Source organism: Loxodonta africana, chromosome 4 (assembly GCF_030014295.1).
Source record: "Loxodonta africana isolate mLoxAfr1 chromosome 4, mLoxAfr1.hap2, whole genome shotgun sequence".
NCBI lineage: Eukaryota > Metazoa > Chordata > Mammalia > Proboscidea > Elephantidae > Loxodonta > Loxodonta africana.
In genome coordinates, this window is record NC_087345.1 from 117,584,123 (window position 1) to 117,602,129 (window position 18,007).

Sequence of the window (18,007 nt, forward strand, 5' to 3'; positions counted from 1 at the left end):
AATACATTGTGCATCACAATCACAATATACATACCACACATATGGGCATTCACAAATATATGTACAACCAAAACAAGAGTTTCACAGAACCATATTTATCCCCACAGACATTTTATATTATTCTATTCTACCCTATTTTATTAAAAAAAATGTTGGTCCAATCACCTGGATTGATTTATTGATCCACTACTGGTTCAGGATCTGAAGTTTGAAGAACACTGCTTTAGGAAATTTGAAATTTTAGTCAGGAGCAAAATAATTAGTTTTTCATTTTAAAATGAATACTCTTTGTAGAATATGAGTTAGAGCAGAGCTGAAACTTGAGCAAAAAATTCAGGCCAGAGATAATGGAAGCTTCCACTATGTTAGTGACCAAAAAAAAAACCAAACCATTGCCGTCAAGTTGATTCCGACTCATAGCGACCCTATAGGACAGAGTAGAATTGCTCCACAGGGTTTCCAAAGAGCGCCTGGTTGATTTGAGCTACTAACCTTTTTGGTTAGCAGCTGTAGCTCTCAACCACTACACCGCCAGGGTTTCCATGTTAGTGACGGGGGGATGAAAAGAAGAGGGCAACTTTGACAGATATTTAGGAGGTAGAATATGAAGATTTGGTGATCATAGTCATCTGTGTTAAAATAAGAGTCCAGGATGATGGTATGGATTGAACTGTGTCCCCCAAAAATGTAGGTCCACTTGGCTAGGCCATGATTTCCGGGATTGTGTGATTGTCCTCCATTTTATTACCTGATGTAATTTTCCTATGTGTTGGAAATCCTAACCTCTGTGATGTTAATGAGGCAGGATTAGAGCAGTTATGTTAATGGGATGGGACTCAATCTACAGAATCAGGCTGTATCTGAGTCAAACCTAAACCTCTACATGTTAATGAGGCAAGACCAGTGTGGGGTGTATCTTGATTCACACTCTTAGTTAAGCTACACCCTACTCAAGTCACACCCCTGCTTGAGTCACACTTTTTATTTTACAAGAAATAATAGGAAAGAGAAGCAAGCAGAGAGGAGAGGGGCCTCACTACCACCAAGAAAGAACAGCCAGGAGGAGATCGTGTCCTTTGGACCCCAGGTCCCTGCCCTTAGAACCTCCTAGAGCCAGGGGAAGATCAATGCCAAAACACATGGAGAAATCCAAGGAATGCTGAGCCCACAGATGTTGAAAGGAGACAAGGATCTTCCCCCAGAGCTGACAGAGAGAGAAAGCCTTTCCCTGGAGCTGATGGCCTGAATTTGGACTTCTAGACTTCTAAATTGTGAGAATAAATTTCTGTTTGTTAAAGCCATCCACTTGGGATATTGCTGTTATAGCAGCACTAGATAACTAAGGCAGATAATATCCTTGGCTTTGGTTTGAGTTCCGTTGTGGCTAAAGGAACCATTACTGAAACAGAAAATGTGAAACATCTGAGAAGCTGGTTTGGGCACAATGACAAATTCAATTTTGAGTATGTGATGGGAAATGCTTATGGGATGTTAGACTGGAAAGATCCATAGGTGGCTGATTATATAGACTGTGAGTGTGAGAAAAAGTCGCTGTATATAGGTGATAATTGCATTTCTAGGCATGCTGTCCATAAAGACCATGTAGAATGAAAAGGATGGGCATGATGACCAAAAACCAAACCCATTGCTGTTGAGTTGATTCCAACTCATAGAGACCCTAAAGAACAGAGCAGAACTGCCCCGTAGGGTTGCCAAGGAATGCTTGGTGGATTTGAACTGCCAACCCTTTTTGGTTGGCAGATGAAAGGGTCAAATGTTAAAAAAAAATAATAATAATATGGTGACCAAGAAGTATGATTATTATACTTGGTAATGAAGGAGTAATTGATGTCTTTGGCAGAAACTGCTAATTGTCTCTCAATATCCGTTCTTCTCTCCTTCCAAAATAACAGAAATTTTATCTGGGAACATGGTGACCTGGAATAAAGTCTAATTTATCCAATATTTTTATATCTGGGCTCTGAGATATAAGTGAATTCTGGCCAATGGGAAGTTGGTAGAAACGTTGTGTTTCTGGATATGTTTTTTATGCCTCAGCATGTGTGCACCCTTCGTTTCTTCTTTTCTTTCTTCCTTCCTCCATTCTATTACTTGGAATAATGTTGCCACAATTTGGACCATGAGGTTAAGGCCATGCAAGGCAGAGCTGTGTGATAAAAAGGAGCATCCCTGGACTGGCAACATTAACTTTTACCTGAAACATAAATTCTACCTTATTTAAGGTTCCCTGGGTGGCACGAGAAACTGGAATCCCTGGTGGCGTAGTGGTTAACAGCTACAGCTGCTAACTAAAAGGTCAGCAGTTCAAATCTCCTTGTGCTCCTTGGAAACTCTATGGGGCAGTTCTACTCTGTCCTGTAGGGTCGCTATGAGTTGGAATCGACTCGACAGCAATGGATTTGGACGGCACAAACAGTTAAGTGCATGACCACTAGCCAAAGTGTTGACAGTTCAAACCAACTCAGAGAGGCCTCAAAGACAGGCCTGTCCAATGTCACAGTCTTAAAAACCCTATGGAGCCGTTCTACTCTACACACATGGGGCTACCATGAGTCAAAATCAAAATCAATGGCAACTAACAACAGCAACCTTATTTAAGCCCTTGCTATTTTCTTCCATGAGCATCATAACTATACAGTGATGCTAGGGAGTTAGCTTCAGTGGAAATGGTGATGGGAAAACCCATATTGCAGTGAGTTGACTGGTGAAGCCTTATCAAGTAAATCGAAATCTTATAGGTAAAGACATGAAGTATATATGTTATACTTAATAGTAATAAACAGCTTATTTCTTTCCTATGGAATTGTACACCTTATTTAATGCTATCCATGTTTCAAGGTCTATGAAAGCTGTGGTCTATAAAACAACAAGTTAATTATTACAAAGAAAATGTGTATCATTTCTACACATACTTTGTGTGGTATCATTCTCACAAAGCGAATGTCTATTTAAAAGGAAAAAAATAAAATAAAATTCTACTACTAATTTATAGGTGAATGATAATTGTGCATACTAAAAATAGGTATTGAAATCCTGCCGCCCTATACCTATAAATATGATCTTGTTTGGAAATAGAATTTTCCTTGTTATGCTAATTACATCTTACATCAGTAGGGTACCTTCTATATCTACCATATTTTATGAAAATTTGTATAGCGGTGCTTACAAAAATACCTCTCTGGGGAGAGGGATGGTTGGCAAACAAATGTTTTATAGGATGGAGTAGAACTGTCCCACGGGGTTTCCAAGGAGTGTCTGGCAGATTTGAGCTGCCAACCTTTTGGTTTAGTAGCCATAGCTCTTAACCACTACACCACTAGGGTTTCCATTATTTGTGTAAGAATACTTTAATCACTTCTGAGTTACAAAAAGAGCAGATTAGACACACATGGAGAAGAGGAAGACAGATGATTAAGACAAATACACCCACAAGGATTGCTGCCAGCTACTAGAAGCTGAAGTAGACAAGGAAGGACATCTCCCTAAAGCCACACCCTGAACTCAGACTTCTAGCCTCCTGAATTGTGAGAAAATAAATTTCTGTTTTTCAGTAACCACCCACTTGTGGTATTTGTGCTACAATAGCACTGGATGACTAAGACACTTACTATCCCATGAAGAAGTGTGGTAAAGCAGTCAAAATACTTCCAGCTCCCATAATGGTGCAACCAATTCCAATTAACTTTGGTCTGTGTAGCTTGGATCCAAAGTAACTTACAAATACAATCACCAACAAATTTCCTAGAAAGAAAACAAAATTATTTTGATATGATCCATTTCAGCAAATATTGACTTAATCCAAGTTTGTGCCCTTGAAATAGCAGACCCCAGAATGAATGCAAATAAAGCAAAATACATGGTACCTTCCCTCAAAGACCATTTAATTGAGAATTGAATGGTAATTTAATTGAGAAGGTGAAACTCACCTACATTAGAGCACTCATTGTAAAGTTCTACGATATTCATAACAAGTAGAATAGGCTTTTAGATATGAAATAAATCACTTGACTTGCATGATGAAGTAAAAATTTTTTTTTGAAGAATTTGGGGTTAACTGGATTTTATTAGAAAGGAGAACAGTGGAGAAATCCCCCTCACTTGAGACAAAGATATTCATTCATGCATTTATTCATTCACTTCTAATATTTATTAAATGCCTATCATGTACCTTGCATGGGGTGAAACAAATTAACAAAAATGAATAAAACAAAACAAACGAAAAAATCCCAAAACAGTAAACCACGGTACTTGCCCTCAAAAAACTTATATACTAATAAAAAATAGATGAACAGAGGTGCTATTAAATCACAGAAAGGGGAGCTTAATTTAATTAGGAGTTTATGGACCATTTCTAGAGGAAAGACTATTTGAGATTTAATGTTGAGTAAAGTGTCTAGATTAAAAAGGGCAAGAAAAACATTCCAAGTGGAGGTAGCCATGATCAATACTGACCCACCTGGAGCTACATGTAAAATAATGAACAGAGAACCAAGAATTACTGAATATTTGATGAGAAAAAAAAAAGAACTATAAACACCAAGCCCAAGCAATTAAATACTTGAAAGAAGAAATGCTTTCTGAAAATCCAGTTAGTGGCTCTAGAGAGATATGTTACATCCACAGAATAAGAAGTAACCAACTAAAAATAATGAGAAAAATTATTGGTGTAAATCCAAAAATATGATAGAAAAAAATGTACAAACTGGAACTGGACATGTCAACATGGAAGATGGCATCAGAGAAGATTAATGGAACAGAAAGAAAAAGGGGTATAAATTTAGGGAAAAAAATTAATGGAAAAAATTGTCAGAAAATTTAATACTCAATTTATAAATCTTTTAGAAAAAAAAGAAAATAGAGGCAAAAAGAAAAAATAGAAAATAAATTTCCTGAGCTTAAGGAAGACTTAAGTCTTCAGATTAAAGTTCCCATATTGACTGAACAGAAATAATGTAAAAAAGTAATGCTACATAAAAAAAAAAAAAAAAAAAATCCTTTGCCATGGAGGTGATTGCAACCCAAAACGACCCTATGGGATACAGTAGAACTGCCCCATAGGGTTTCCAAGGAGCGGTTGGTAGACTTGAACTGCTGACCTTTTGGTTAGCAGCCATAGCTCTTAACCACCACGCCACCAGGGCTCTCCAGTCCTAGATAGAGGCTGCTAAAATTTGTGTAATTCAAGGATAAAGCAAAGATACATATCAGTGAAGGAGAACCATACTGGTAATGATTTCTCATATACAATATTGGGTGTCATAAAACAGCAGATAAATATTGAAAATATTCTGAGGAAAACAGATCTTGAACTTTTACTTCTATTCCAGACAAATAACCACTCGACTATGATAGTGAAACAAGCAAGGGCTTAGTAGATATGCCAAGTGTTCAATTCTTTCTGGAAAAAAAAAGTTACTTGAAGATGCACTCCAGAAGACCTCAAGACGTGACGTGAACTCACAAGTTTCAAGAGACAGTGGTGAGTAAAGAAACCAGTAAAACTTAGTAATGATTCCAAATATTTGCTGCTAAATAGATGCAAATTTTAACAAAAATATTAAGAATTAATTCCTTAATAGAAAGTGATATACAGTGAAGTAAATTATAAAGCTAATAGCATTCTAACACTAAAATTCTGGATAGCTTTAATAAAACTGGGAAAGGGAAGAGCGAAGTAGATGTCGGTGTACACTCTTTCAAATATCAAAAAGTCAGAATTCATATGGAAAAGATAGCTAGGTCATACTTTACACAATTATTTTTTAAATACTCACTAGTTAAATAAAACTAAATAAACAACAAATGTGGAAAATATTTGCAACCTATACAACAGATATAATTTTGGAGTCCCTCTGAATCATTAAAAAATGGGTGGGGGGGGAGGAAAAATTGGAAGAGGCAATGAGCTTCCAATACATAGAATCAGAAAAAATGATATTTGATCATTATATAAAACCTCACTATTATTGGGGAACAGGCCCTGGTGGTACAGTGGGTGAGTGCTTGGCTGCTAACCGAAATGTCAGTGGTTTGAATCCACCATCTGCTCTGCAGGAGAAAGATGTGGAAATCTGCCTTGGAAACTCTATGGGGCCATTCTACTGTGTTCTACAGGGTCGCTATGAGTCGGAATTGACTCACAGTTTTGTTATTATTGGAGAAATTCAAATTAAAATGAAGACCACAAGCAATATCTTGGAAGTTCTCAAAAAAAAAAAAGTGTTTTTTTAATCCCAAATTCTATACACAATTTAACAGTAGAAACCTAACTTAGGTTGCTCGAGGAGCTCCCCCTCTCTCCTCAAATCACCAGAATCATAGTTCTGTTTCTTCCAACTTTTCCACCAACCAGAGAGAAAGGGAAGGCAAGGCCCACAGTATGAATTCGCATGCAATGAGTTTGTGTTGGTCAGGGTTTTTCAACCATGTCACCATTGACATTTTGGGCTGGATATGTTTCTTTGCTGTGGGGGAATATCCTGTACATTGTAGGATGTTTAAGAGTATCCCTGGCCTGTACCCACTAAATGCCAGTAGCGCTCCACTTTCCCCAGTTTTGACCACCAAAAAAGCCTCTGGATATTGCCATATTGTCCCGGGGTGGCGACGGTGGTGGTGGAGGAATTCATCTGTTGAAAAGCAGTGGTGTAGAGCATGTATGAACAGTTTTTTACTTTTGCAAATCTGCTTACTAAGTAATAATTAAAACTGAAATAAAAATTACCAATTTCAAAGCTTCCATCAACTAAGCCAACAACAGAAGAGGATATATCGAATCTCCTTTCTATCTGAGTAATGGAACTTTTCATAATGGATGTATTTAGTGCTTTAGAAATAAAGGTGAATGACAGGGCCATGAAGAACACCTAGGAAAAAGCAGATGGAAAACAGAAAAAAAAAAAAAAAAGTTAATCAAAGGCCTAGATAAGGTTTATACGTGCATGGAATTTAAATAGCTTTCCTTCTTTACTCAAAAACATTATTTTTATCATCAAAAGCATAACCAACTTTATCCTATACTAATTTGTACTTCTCTGTCCTTGTAACCTTAACATCACTTTACTGATAAAGCATCGTTTTCTAACTTGGATACAGCATTATATTATTAGAGCAATGCAGTCAAGGTTGATAATTTTTTTTTTTAATAATTTTTATTGAGCTTTAAGTGAACGTTTACAAATCAAGTCAGTCTGTCACATATAAGGTTATATACACCTTACTCCATACTCCCACTTACTCTCCCCCTAATGAGTCAGCCCGCTCCCTCCTTCCAGTCTCTCCTTTCGTGACAATTTTGCCGGTTTCTAACCCTCTCTACCCTCCTATGTCCCTTCCAGACAGGAGATGCCAACACAGTCTCAAGTGTCCACCTCATACAAGTAGCTCACTCTTTGTCAGCATGTCTCTCCTACCCATTGTCCAGTCCCTTCCATGTCTGATGAGTTGTCTTCGGGAATGGCTCCTGTCCTGGGCCAACAGAAGGTTTGGGGACCATGACCGCCAGGATTCTTCTAGTCTCAGTCAGATGCTTAAGTCTGGTCTTTTTATGAGAATTTGAGGTCTGCATCCCACTGTTCTCTTGCTCCCTCAGGGGTTCTCTGTTGTGCTCCCTGTCAGGGCAGTCATCGGTTGTGGCCGGGCACCATCTAGTTCTTCTGGTCTCAGGATGATGTAAGTCTCTGGTTCCTGTGGCCCTTTCTGTCTCTTGGGCTCATAGTTACCATGTGACCTTGGTGTTCTTCATTCTCCTTTGATCCAGGTGGATTGAGACCAACTGATGCATCTTAGATGGCCGCTTGTTAGCATTTAAGACCCCAGATGCCACATTTCAAAGTGGGATGTAGAATGTTTTCATAATAGAAGTATTTTGCCAATTGACTTAGAAGTCCCCTTAAGCCATAGTCCCCAAACCCCTGCGCTTGCTCCACTGACCTTTGAAGCATTCAGTTTATCCCGGAAACTTCTTTGCTTTTTGTCCAGTCCAGTTGAGCTGACCTTCCCTGTATTGAGTATTGTCCTTCCCTTCACCTAAAGTAGTTCTTATCTACTAACTAATCAGTAAATAACACTCTCCCACCAGCCCTCCCTCCCCGCCTCGTAACCACAAAAGTATGTGTTCTTCTCAGTTTATACTATTTCTCAAGAATTTATAATAGTGGTCTTATACAGTATTTGTCCTTTTGCATCTGATTAATTTCACTCAGCATAATGCCTTCCAGGTTCCTCCATGTTATGAAATGTTTCACAGATATGTCACTGTTCTTTATTGATGCGTAGTATTCCATTGTGTGAATATACCACAATTTATTTAAGGTTGATAATTTTTAATCAATGCCATTAACTGATTCCTAAGATCCTAGGTAATGATATCGGATAGTCAGGATGATAAGCTATTCTTTATCTGCAAGTGAATGTGTAGACTAACTGTGAGGCAAGTTACTGGACACTGTAAAAAGTAGCATTTCCAGGAAGCTAGCTCAAAAATGGAACTTTGAGGAGGCAAAGGGAAGCTCTACCAGCAACACAAATGACTGACATTTAACCTTAGATTCAGTGGTTACAGATATTTTATTTTAAATTTCGTTTTAACAAAACACATTGATTCATCCTTTCTCTTGAAGCTCACATCCACATCCATGAGTAAATCTCTCCTCTCGCTTCCTCCTACACTACTGCTTGTAGCCACAGTCATGTCTAGTCTGGATTATTGCAATAGCCTCTTAAGAGATCTCCCTGCTTCTGCCCTTCTCCTCTGTCTCTTCACAACACAGTAGCTAGAGTAATTCCCTGAAAATGAAAATCAGATCATGCGCTCGCCCTGTTTTACTGTTCACTCATGGTAAAATCTTAAGTCTTTCCAGTGGTCTAAATACCAGTTGCCATTGAGTTGATTTCAACTCATTTTGACTCCATGTGTGTCAGAGTATAATTGTGGTCCACAGTTTTCAGTGGCTGATTTTTTGGAAGTAAACTGCCTAAACTTCCTGCTGAGGTGCCTCTGGGTGGACTCGAACATCCAGCCTCTTGGTTAGCAGTTTGCACCATCCAGGGACTCTTAACAAACATTATGTCTTCTATAAGAATGTGTGAAATGAGAGAATCACTAAAGATACTCTACAGGTTCTTTCTATACATTCCTGGAGAGTTGTTCTTTTTTATCAATATGAAATACCACTTTTTGTGTCTTTAATAATTTTGATCTTGAATTCTACATTGGACAATACTAGTATTACTATCCAGTACCTGTCTGTCAGTTTGTCACACTGTGGTGGCTTGCATGTTGCTATGATGCAGGAAGCTACACCACTGGTATTTCAAATACCAGCAGGATCACTCATGGTGGACAGGTTTCAATAGAGCTTTCAGAGTAAGACAGACTAGGAGGAAAGGCCTGGTGTTGTACTTCTGAAAATCAGCCAATGAAAACCTTATGGATCATAACAGACCATTGTCCGACTTACTTGCTTTGGACACATCATCAGGGAGGATCAGTCGCTGGAGGGATTCGTCGTGTTTGGCGAAGTAAAGGATGGGTAAGTTTGAGGGAGACCCTTGGCGAGATGGTTTGGCACAATAGCCACAGCAATGAACTCCCACCTGCCTGGGATCATGAGGATGACAAAGGACCAGGCAGTGCTTCATTCTGTTTTACATAAGTTCTCCATCGGTTGGAGTTTACTTGAAGTCAGCTACCTGTTGTCTCTGTATCTAGTATTACTGTCTTGATTTACTTGTATTAACATTTGCCTGGTACACTGCATTTTAATTTTTTTTCTTAAATTTTAACCTTTTGTGTCATTTTATTTTAGGTATCTTGTTGTTGTTGTTAGGTGCCATCGACTCGGTTCTGACTCATAGCGACCCTATGCACAACAGAACGAAACACTGCCCAGTCCTGAGCCATCCTTACAGTAGTTGTTATGCTTGAACTCATTGTTGCAGCCACTGTGTCAATCCACCTCGTTGAGGGTCTTCCTCTTTTCGTTGTCCCTGTACTCTGCCAAGCATGATGTCCTTCTCCAGGGACTGATCCCTCCTGACAACATGCCCAAAGTATGTAAGAGGTAGCCTCGCCATCCTTGCTTCTAAGGAGCATTCTGGTTGTACTTCTTCCAAGACAGATTTGTTCGTTCTTTTGGCAGTCCATGGTATATTCAATATTCTTCACCAACACCACAATTCAAAGCTGTCAATTCTTCTTAGGTCTTCCTTATTCACTGTCCAGCTTTCACATGCATATAATGTGATTGGGTCAGGTGCACCTTAGTCTTCAAGGTGACATCTTTGCTCTTCAACACTTCAAAGAGGTCTTTTGTAGCAGATTTACCCAATGCAATGAGTCTTTTGATTTCTTGACTGCTGCTTCCATGGCTGTTGATTGTGGATCCAAGTAAAATGAAATCCTTGACAACTCTAATCTTTTCTCCATTTATCATGATTTTGCTCATTGGTCCAGTTGTGAGGATTTTTTTTTTTTATGTTGAGGTACAATCCATACTGAAGGCTGTATATGTGCACCATGAATTTCTACCTCTATGTCTTTGCTTATGCTACTTTCTTTTCAGAAATTCTATGTCTTTTCCACATCTGCTTGTGACAGAACAGTCTATCCCTCAAAGCCCAGCCCCAATGCAGCCTTCTCTAAGATTTCCAGGTCAATTTTTCCTACCACCCATCCAGAAAAAAAAAAAAAAAGAATTTGAGTTCTGTTCTATATTTTTCCTCCCGTGCTATCAGGGTCTATCTATGGTGGCCCTGATCAGAACACTCGGTTCTGACCAACCAGTCACCATTTAGTTCTTCTGGTCTCAGAGTACGTGAGGTTGTGGCTTGTGTAGTGTTAGCCCAGTAGACTAGTGTCTTCTCTAAGACTTTGATCTCCTTCTTTCTGTTTTACTCCTGATGAGTAGAGACGGACGAATACTTGTATTTTAGCTGGCTGCACATAAGCAGAAGCTACTCACCTCACTAGGAGGCAGAATATGAACTTCGTGAACTATATTATGCCAGTTGACTGAGTTGTTCCATGACACTAATACCCTAAGGCTTCAAACCCAGAAAACCAATCTTGCAAGGTGTTTGGTTATGTCTGAGAAGTATTTGTAACTGTGTCCTCTATGAATATATATACGTGCACACACATACTTGTATGTACACTTACATATAGATACTTCTATCTGTGCACACATTTGTATAACCTGTACCTACCCACACACATATATAACTATGCACATACATATGTGACCATACACTAATTTTGGGGTTATTGATGGTATTGTTGCCACATTATATACGTCATATTCTTTACCACAAATATCCTTTTCTCTTGTGAGCTTCTTAGTGACATCATTTATTTTGGTCAAGCTGCGCTCCTTACACCCATATTTACTGCTACTTTTCCCATCAACAAAAATAACAAGTATCTACGATCTAGAGATTGTTCCCTGCCCCATCCCTGGTAACCACCAATGAACATTGGTCTTTGTATATATATTTTTTCTTGTCTTCTTATAAAAGTGGAGTCATACAATATTTGTCCTTGTGTGATTGACTTATTTCCCTCAGCCTTATGTCCTTCAGATCCATCCATGTTATACTACATTCTGTGGACTTATCATTGTTCTTTATGATTGTGTAATATTTCATTGCATGTATGTACCACATTTTGCTTATCCACTCATTGTTAATGGGCACTTAAGATGTTTCCATTTTTTTGCCATTTTGAATAATGCTCCCTTGAATATAGGTGTGCATATGTCTGTCCATGGCTTTTTTAAATTATATCTCTAGGGTATATGCCTAGTAGTGAGATTGCTGGATCATAAGATATTTCTATTTCTAGGTTTTTGAGGAAGATTCATACCATTTTCTTAGTGGTTGTACCATTTTACTCTCCCACCAGCAATGGATAAGAGTTCCAATCTCCCCACATCCTTGCCAACATTTGTTATTGTCAGTACCATTTTAGCTGGAATGAGATGGTATATCATTGTAGTTTTGATTTGCATTTTTTTTTTTTTAATGGCTAGTGAACCCTATGGGGCAGCTCTCCTATGTCCTATAGAGTTGCTATGAGTCAGAATCAACCAGATCACAATGGGTTTGTTTCAGATTTAATGGCTATTGATCATGAGCATCTTTTTATGTATTAGCTGACCCCCTTGAATGTCCTCTTTGGTGAAGTGCCGTTCATGTGCTCTGCCCATTTTTTGATTGGATTGTTTGTCTTTTTGTTGTTGAGTTGTTGAAGTTTTCTATATATTTTAGAGATTAGACTCTTATCAGATATGCCATTCCAAAGATTTTTTCCCAGTCTGTAGGTTGTCTTTTTACTCCTTTGATAAAGGTCTTCTGATGAGCATAAGGTCTTAATTTTTATGAGGTTCCAATTATCAAATTTGTCTTCTGCTATTTGTGCATTTGTAGTTATGTTTGTTAGCCTGTTTTTAAAAATAATTAGGTCCGATACTTTTCTCTCTGGAACTTTATAGTTTTAGATTTAATATTTAGGCCTTTGATTCATTTTGAGTTAGTTTTTGTGTCTAGTGTGAGGTACGAGTCCTGTTTCAATTTTCTGCAATTGGATATCCAGTTTTGCCAGCACAATTTATTAAAGAGTCTGTTTCTTTCCCATTGAAAGGACTTTGACCCCTTGTTGAAAATTAGTTGTCCACAGATGGATGGGTTTAAATCTGAGTTCTCAATTTTCTATTCCATTGGTCTATGTGTTTATCATTCAATCAATACCAGGCTGTTTTGATTACAGTGGCTATATAGTATGTTTTGATATTGGAGAATGTGAGGCCTCCTACTTCTTTCTTCTACAATATTGTTTTGGCTATTTGTGTCCTCTTTCCTTTCCATATAAAGTTGGTAATTAGTTTTTTCATTTCAGTGAAGAATGTTGTCAGGATTTGTATCAGAATTGCATTGGATCTGTAGATCACTTTAGGTAGTACTGACTTTTCACTCTATTAAGTCTTTCAATCCATGAGCATGAGATGTCTTTCCATTTATATAGGTCTTTTTTAGTCTCTTGTAGTAGTGTTTTATAATTTTCATTGTATAAGTCTTTTATATGCCTGGTTAGGTTAATTCCTAGGTATTTCATTATTTTAGGGGCTACAGGGTGATCTTTTAATAAGTATAACTACTCCAATTCCTGAGTTCCTTGGGTAATGCAAAGAGTTAACTCCCTCAGCTGCCAACTGAAAGGTTAGAGATTAGAGTCCATCCAGAAGTGACTCAGAAAAAAAGACCTGGTGATCTACTTACAAAAAAATCAGCCACTGAAAACACTATGGAGCACAGTTCCACTTTGACACACATGAGGTTGCCATGAGTCAAGAATCGATCCTATGGCAACTGATAATGGTATTGACAATTTCACTGCCAATATGGGTGAGTAAGTTGCTCCTAAAAAGATCCTTCAGAAAGCAATGACTATAAACTCTGAGAGTTGGTGGTGGCGAGGCAGGGGGGAGGAGAGTGGTGGGATTTCAGAAACTACCTGAAGGCACAGAAGAGCAAACAAATGCAGGCAGATTCTGGAGGGGAGTTGACACTTAGAAGAAGGATATGTAGAGTCAGTTTGTCGTTTTTATGGATTTGAGATAAGGCCACAGTTAGCACCTCTCAAAGAACATAAAACTCTTTTAGAAAACTCATAGTCTTTTTGGTCTGAAGAATGAGAAGGCAGAGTTTAGAGTAACCTATATATTTTTTTTATACCTTACTGTACTGTAGCCATTGCCATGGAGTCGATTTGGACTCATAGCGACCCTATAGGACAGAGTAGAACTGCCCCGTAGGGTTTCCAAGGAGTGCCTGGTGGATTCAAATTGCTGACCTTCTGGTTAGCAGCTGAACCCTTAAACACTGTGATACCAGGGCAACAGGGTAATCACATCCACCTAAAAATGAGAGATGAATCTCATAAAGGAAAGAGCCAGAGAAGGAGATCTCCAAATTCTGTATATAAAATCTGTCCAAATCTTTGGCAGATTCCTGAGCCATACATGAAAGGGGCAACTGAAGGCAGGCCAACCTTTTTAGTTATCTACTGCTGCTATAACAGAAATACCACAAGTGGATAGCTTTAACAAAGAGAAATTTATTCTCTCACAGTCAAATAGGCTGGAAATCCAAATTCAGGGGAAGGCTTTCTTCTCTCTGTCAACTCTGGAGGAAAGTCCTTGTCATCAACCTTCCTATGGTCTAGGAGCTTCTTTGCACAGGTACTTTGGGTCCAAAGGATGCACTCTGCTCCCAGTGCTACTTTCTTGGTGGTATGAGGTCCCCTGTCTCTCTGCTTGCTTCTCTCTTTTATATCTCAAAAGAAATTGGCTAAAGACATTATTCTTGTAGATCTCATCAATATAACTGCCAGTAATCCATCTCATTAACATCATAGTGATAGGATTTACAACACATAGGGAAATCACATCAGATGATAAAATGGTAGACAATTATACAATACTGGTAATCATGACCTAGCCAAGTTGACAGATATTTCTGGGGGACCCAATTTGATCAACGGCACCAACTGAAGACAAAAATAACTGAAATGAGATTTGAGTTACTGCCTAAAAAATAGAGTTTGCCATTTCAGTTCAACACAGTTAATTGCCTTATTAAAAAAACAAAACCAAACTACACTGTTTGGAAGATTATAACAATGTCCAAAATCACCCAACATATGAAGAGTCAGGATAATGGGAATAATTCTCAAGAAAAAGAACAATCAACTAAAACCAACTCCAGTGAAATGCAGATGTTGGAAGTAGACAAAGTCATTAAGGCAACTATTATATCTATGATCATTTACATAAATGAAAATAATCTCACAATGAATGAAAAGATGGGAAATTTCAGCAAAAAAAATAGAAGCTATAAAAGGAAATAAAGTTAAAGTCACAATAGTGTTTACAACAATATCAGAAACTTCACCTTTGTAGAATGAACTTCCAAAAGCCCTACTTTGATACTATAAACTGAGCTAAAAACAAAATCAAACAATTATTGGAAACAACTGATTTTCTATTTGAAAAATCTGATGACACTGATGTAAAACTGTCATCACTTAATTGTTTGCTCAGTTATTATTCTGCTAATGAAGCCAACACATTAATAGTTATCAATATGCTTAAGAACTCAGGTAAGACTAGAACCTAGGTGAGTATATGTACTCATTAAATGTTTGTTGAAATTTAATTTAATCCCTCGGTGTTTCCACAATACTATTTTTAGAATTCTTAATTTTTTTAACTTGTTCATTTCCTATCAATTTCATGATATAGGACATTGCTTTAGCTTATTTTATTGAAATGTGTTGGTTGAATACTACAAATGTGTTTCACCTTTCTTTGTCTTCAAATACTTCTTGAAAACTACATTTAGTGCTTTACCTGCCCTCCAGATACAAGTTATATACTTCTTTAATTAATTTTTATTTCGTAGTGTTTGTAATCTAAGATTAATGTGCAATTTGCTTTACTGAAATAGATTTTTTCTTCTCATTTTCACACCGTACAATTGCTTACACAAATTTGTAGTTAAAATGTCTTGCGTGTGCTTATCATTAGCTCCCAGCTTCCATAGTTTTATTTTAATTTTTTATTTAACATAAATATTATAGATTTAATATACTATTTCCAAACAAGATTGTACTAGACTTCACTGGTGTGTTTTAGAAAAAGCTAGGGCCTAAATACATTATTTCTCTTTTTCACATGGTTTTATTTCCCCTTCTTTTTTTCTCATCCTTCCCTCTCTACACCCTACTTTGCTTAGCTCCCTGCAGTGTTTCTGCTTGACAAAATAGAAAAATATCCATGGACTTGGTGTACGTGTGATGCAAGGAAACAGAATGTACTTCGAAATCAAAAGATCTGAACCCACTTCTGTCCTTTTTTACTTAAAACAACAATAATGAAACCATTCATAATTCACTGAACTTCAGTTTCTTCATAAATAAGAGGACAATAAGTACTAACTTACTCATTTTCAGAGTTCAGGCTCAAAGGAATTTTGTGTTTGTGTATGTTCGTAAATGCAGTGAACATATATGGCATTTTAAAGTCATTATTGATTTCATTTTTTAAAATTCTTCTATCTGATTTTTCTTCGACTATATTGGTGCCAAGTGTTTTATCTTCAATCTCACTGATTCTGACTTCCATTTTCTCAATTCCGCTCCTCTGACTTTCTATTGAGTTATCTAATTCTGAAATTGTTAATCTTCTGAAATTCTGGTTGCTGTCTCTCTATGGATTCTTGCAGCCTATTAAATTTTTCGTTATGTTTTTCTTAATTTCCTCCACTGATTATCTGCCTGTTGCTTGGCTTGTTCTGCATTTTGTCTGATCTCCCTCCTGATCCCTTGAAGGGTTCTGTAAATTCATGTTTTGTATTCTGTCTCTGGTAATTCCAGGAATACCTCTTCTTCTGGAAGATTCTTTGTTTTTGAGAGCTTGTAGAAGCAATTATAGTCTCCTTTATGTGATTTGATATTGTCTGTTGTCTCTGCACCATCTACAAGTTATTGTATTAATTTATATTATGTTTGTTTACTGTGGAAACCCTGGTGGTGTAGTGGTTTAGTGCTACGGCTGCTAACCAAAGGGTTGGCGGTTCAAATCCACCAGGCGCTCCTTGGAAACTCTATGAGGCAGTTCTACTCTGTCCTATAGGGTCGCTATGAGTTGGAATCGACTCGACGGCACTGCGTTTGGTTTTTGGTTTTGGTTTGTTTACTGTATTCTAGCTTCTTGTTTTGTTTTGGTTGATATGCCCAAATTGGCTGCTTGAGAAAGCTAGCTTGATCATTTGCACATTTGAAGCTCTAAAGTCCTGTCACCAGATGGCTAGAGCTGTTACCAGGTATATGAGCCTAGGAGTCCATTTACTTTTCTTGTATGGATTCAGCTCAGGTGTCCACGTAGCCAGTCACCAAGTATGTCATGCAGGCTCTGTCCAACAATCTTAGAGGAGCAGGGGTGATTGGTGTAGGCACAGGTATCTGGTTGCAGCAAGGGGTCAGTCTCTGAGCAAGGCAGGGGGCTGACAACCATCCTCCAAGTGTCTGTGAGGAAGCACGTCCCTGTTTCCTAGAGTGCACAGGTGGGTGGGTTCTGCATTGGACCATTGGCACCCAATGCTTTTGGTCATAAGGACTGGGAGGAACTACTTATCTTTGGATCCCTGTTGTGGGTGGCTAGGTGGTGTGGATGGAGCTATTAGTTCTCAGTCCCCGGATGTGGGTAGGTGAGGACACTGGTTCCTAGGCAGAGTGGTGTCAAACGTCAAAAACCCACCTCTTCACCACACATCTGAATCAGTTAAAGTCAGTTCTCAAGCACATACACCACTGCAGTCCGACAACAATGGCTTAAGCTCCTGAAATGGGCCCACAAAGGTCCATGCAGGGTTGAAGGGCATTTAAAGTCTGTGGATTGTTTATGCCTGGACAGGAGCCGCTTCTGCCCTGAGTTCCTAGTTTAGGTAAGTTGGCAAATTATCTTTTCCTCCAATTGTTGATTTATTCCTTCTCCAAGGCTGGGAGAATGGCTCAGAGCATGCAGCAGATCCTATCTCAGGCCCAGGGAAATCGACTGCTACTAAAGCCATCTTGGGGGCTGGGGGTGTGGTAAATTAGATGCAACTACTTAGCTTTTGCAGAGAGCACTGTTCTCTAATTGCAGAGGCATGTGTAGACTGTGCAGCTAGCTGTCTGTCCCTGAGGAAACCACATCCTGAATGCCGTTGGCGCCACTGTGGTCACACCAGGGGATCATGCCTGAGGGGTTCCGTTTCCCACTGAGTCAGGTTCAGCAACTCCTCGCCACTTCTGAACTGTCTCTCTCTCCCCCTGCCACTCAATCTGATTTCCCAACTTTTCCTTTGATGTTCTGGGCACCTAACTTGTCATATATATAATCCATTCACTTGTTTTTTTAGGTCTTTGTTGTAAGAGGGATCACTGGAA

At 38.4% G+C, this 18,007-nt stretch overlaps 1 protein-coding gene across 1 annotated transcript in view; it reads right to left on the reverse strand.

Moving 5' to 3' along the window:
- LOC100664997 (solute carrier organic anion transporter family member 1B3) overlaps window positions 1-6,845 on the reverse strand; it is a 45,424-nt gene extending 38,579 nt beyond the window's left edge. Inside the window, exons 1-2 of the mRNA XM_023554735.2 lie at window positions 6,746-6,845; window positions 3,630-3,762 (exon numbers count right to left, since the gene is read on the reverse strand). Coding sequence (XP_023410503.2) covers window positions 3,630-3,762; window positions 6,746-6,830 — 218 coding nt within the window. The 5' untranslated portion in view covers window positions 6,831-6,845. The remainder of the gene's footprint in view (window positions 1-3,629; window positions 3,763-6,745) is intronic.
- Between the last annotated feature and the right edge of the window lie 11,162 nt (window positions 6,846-18,007).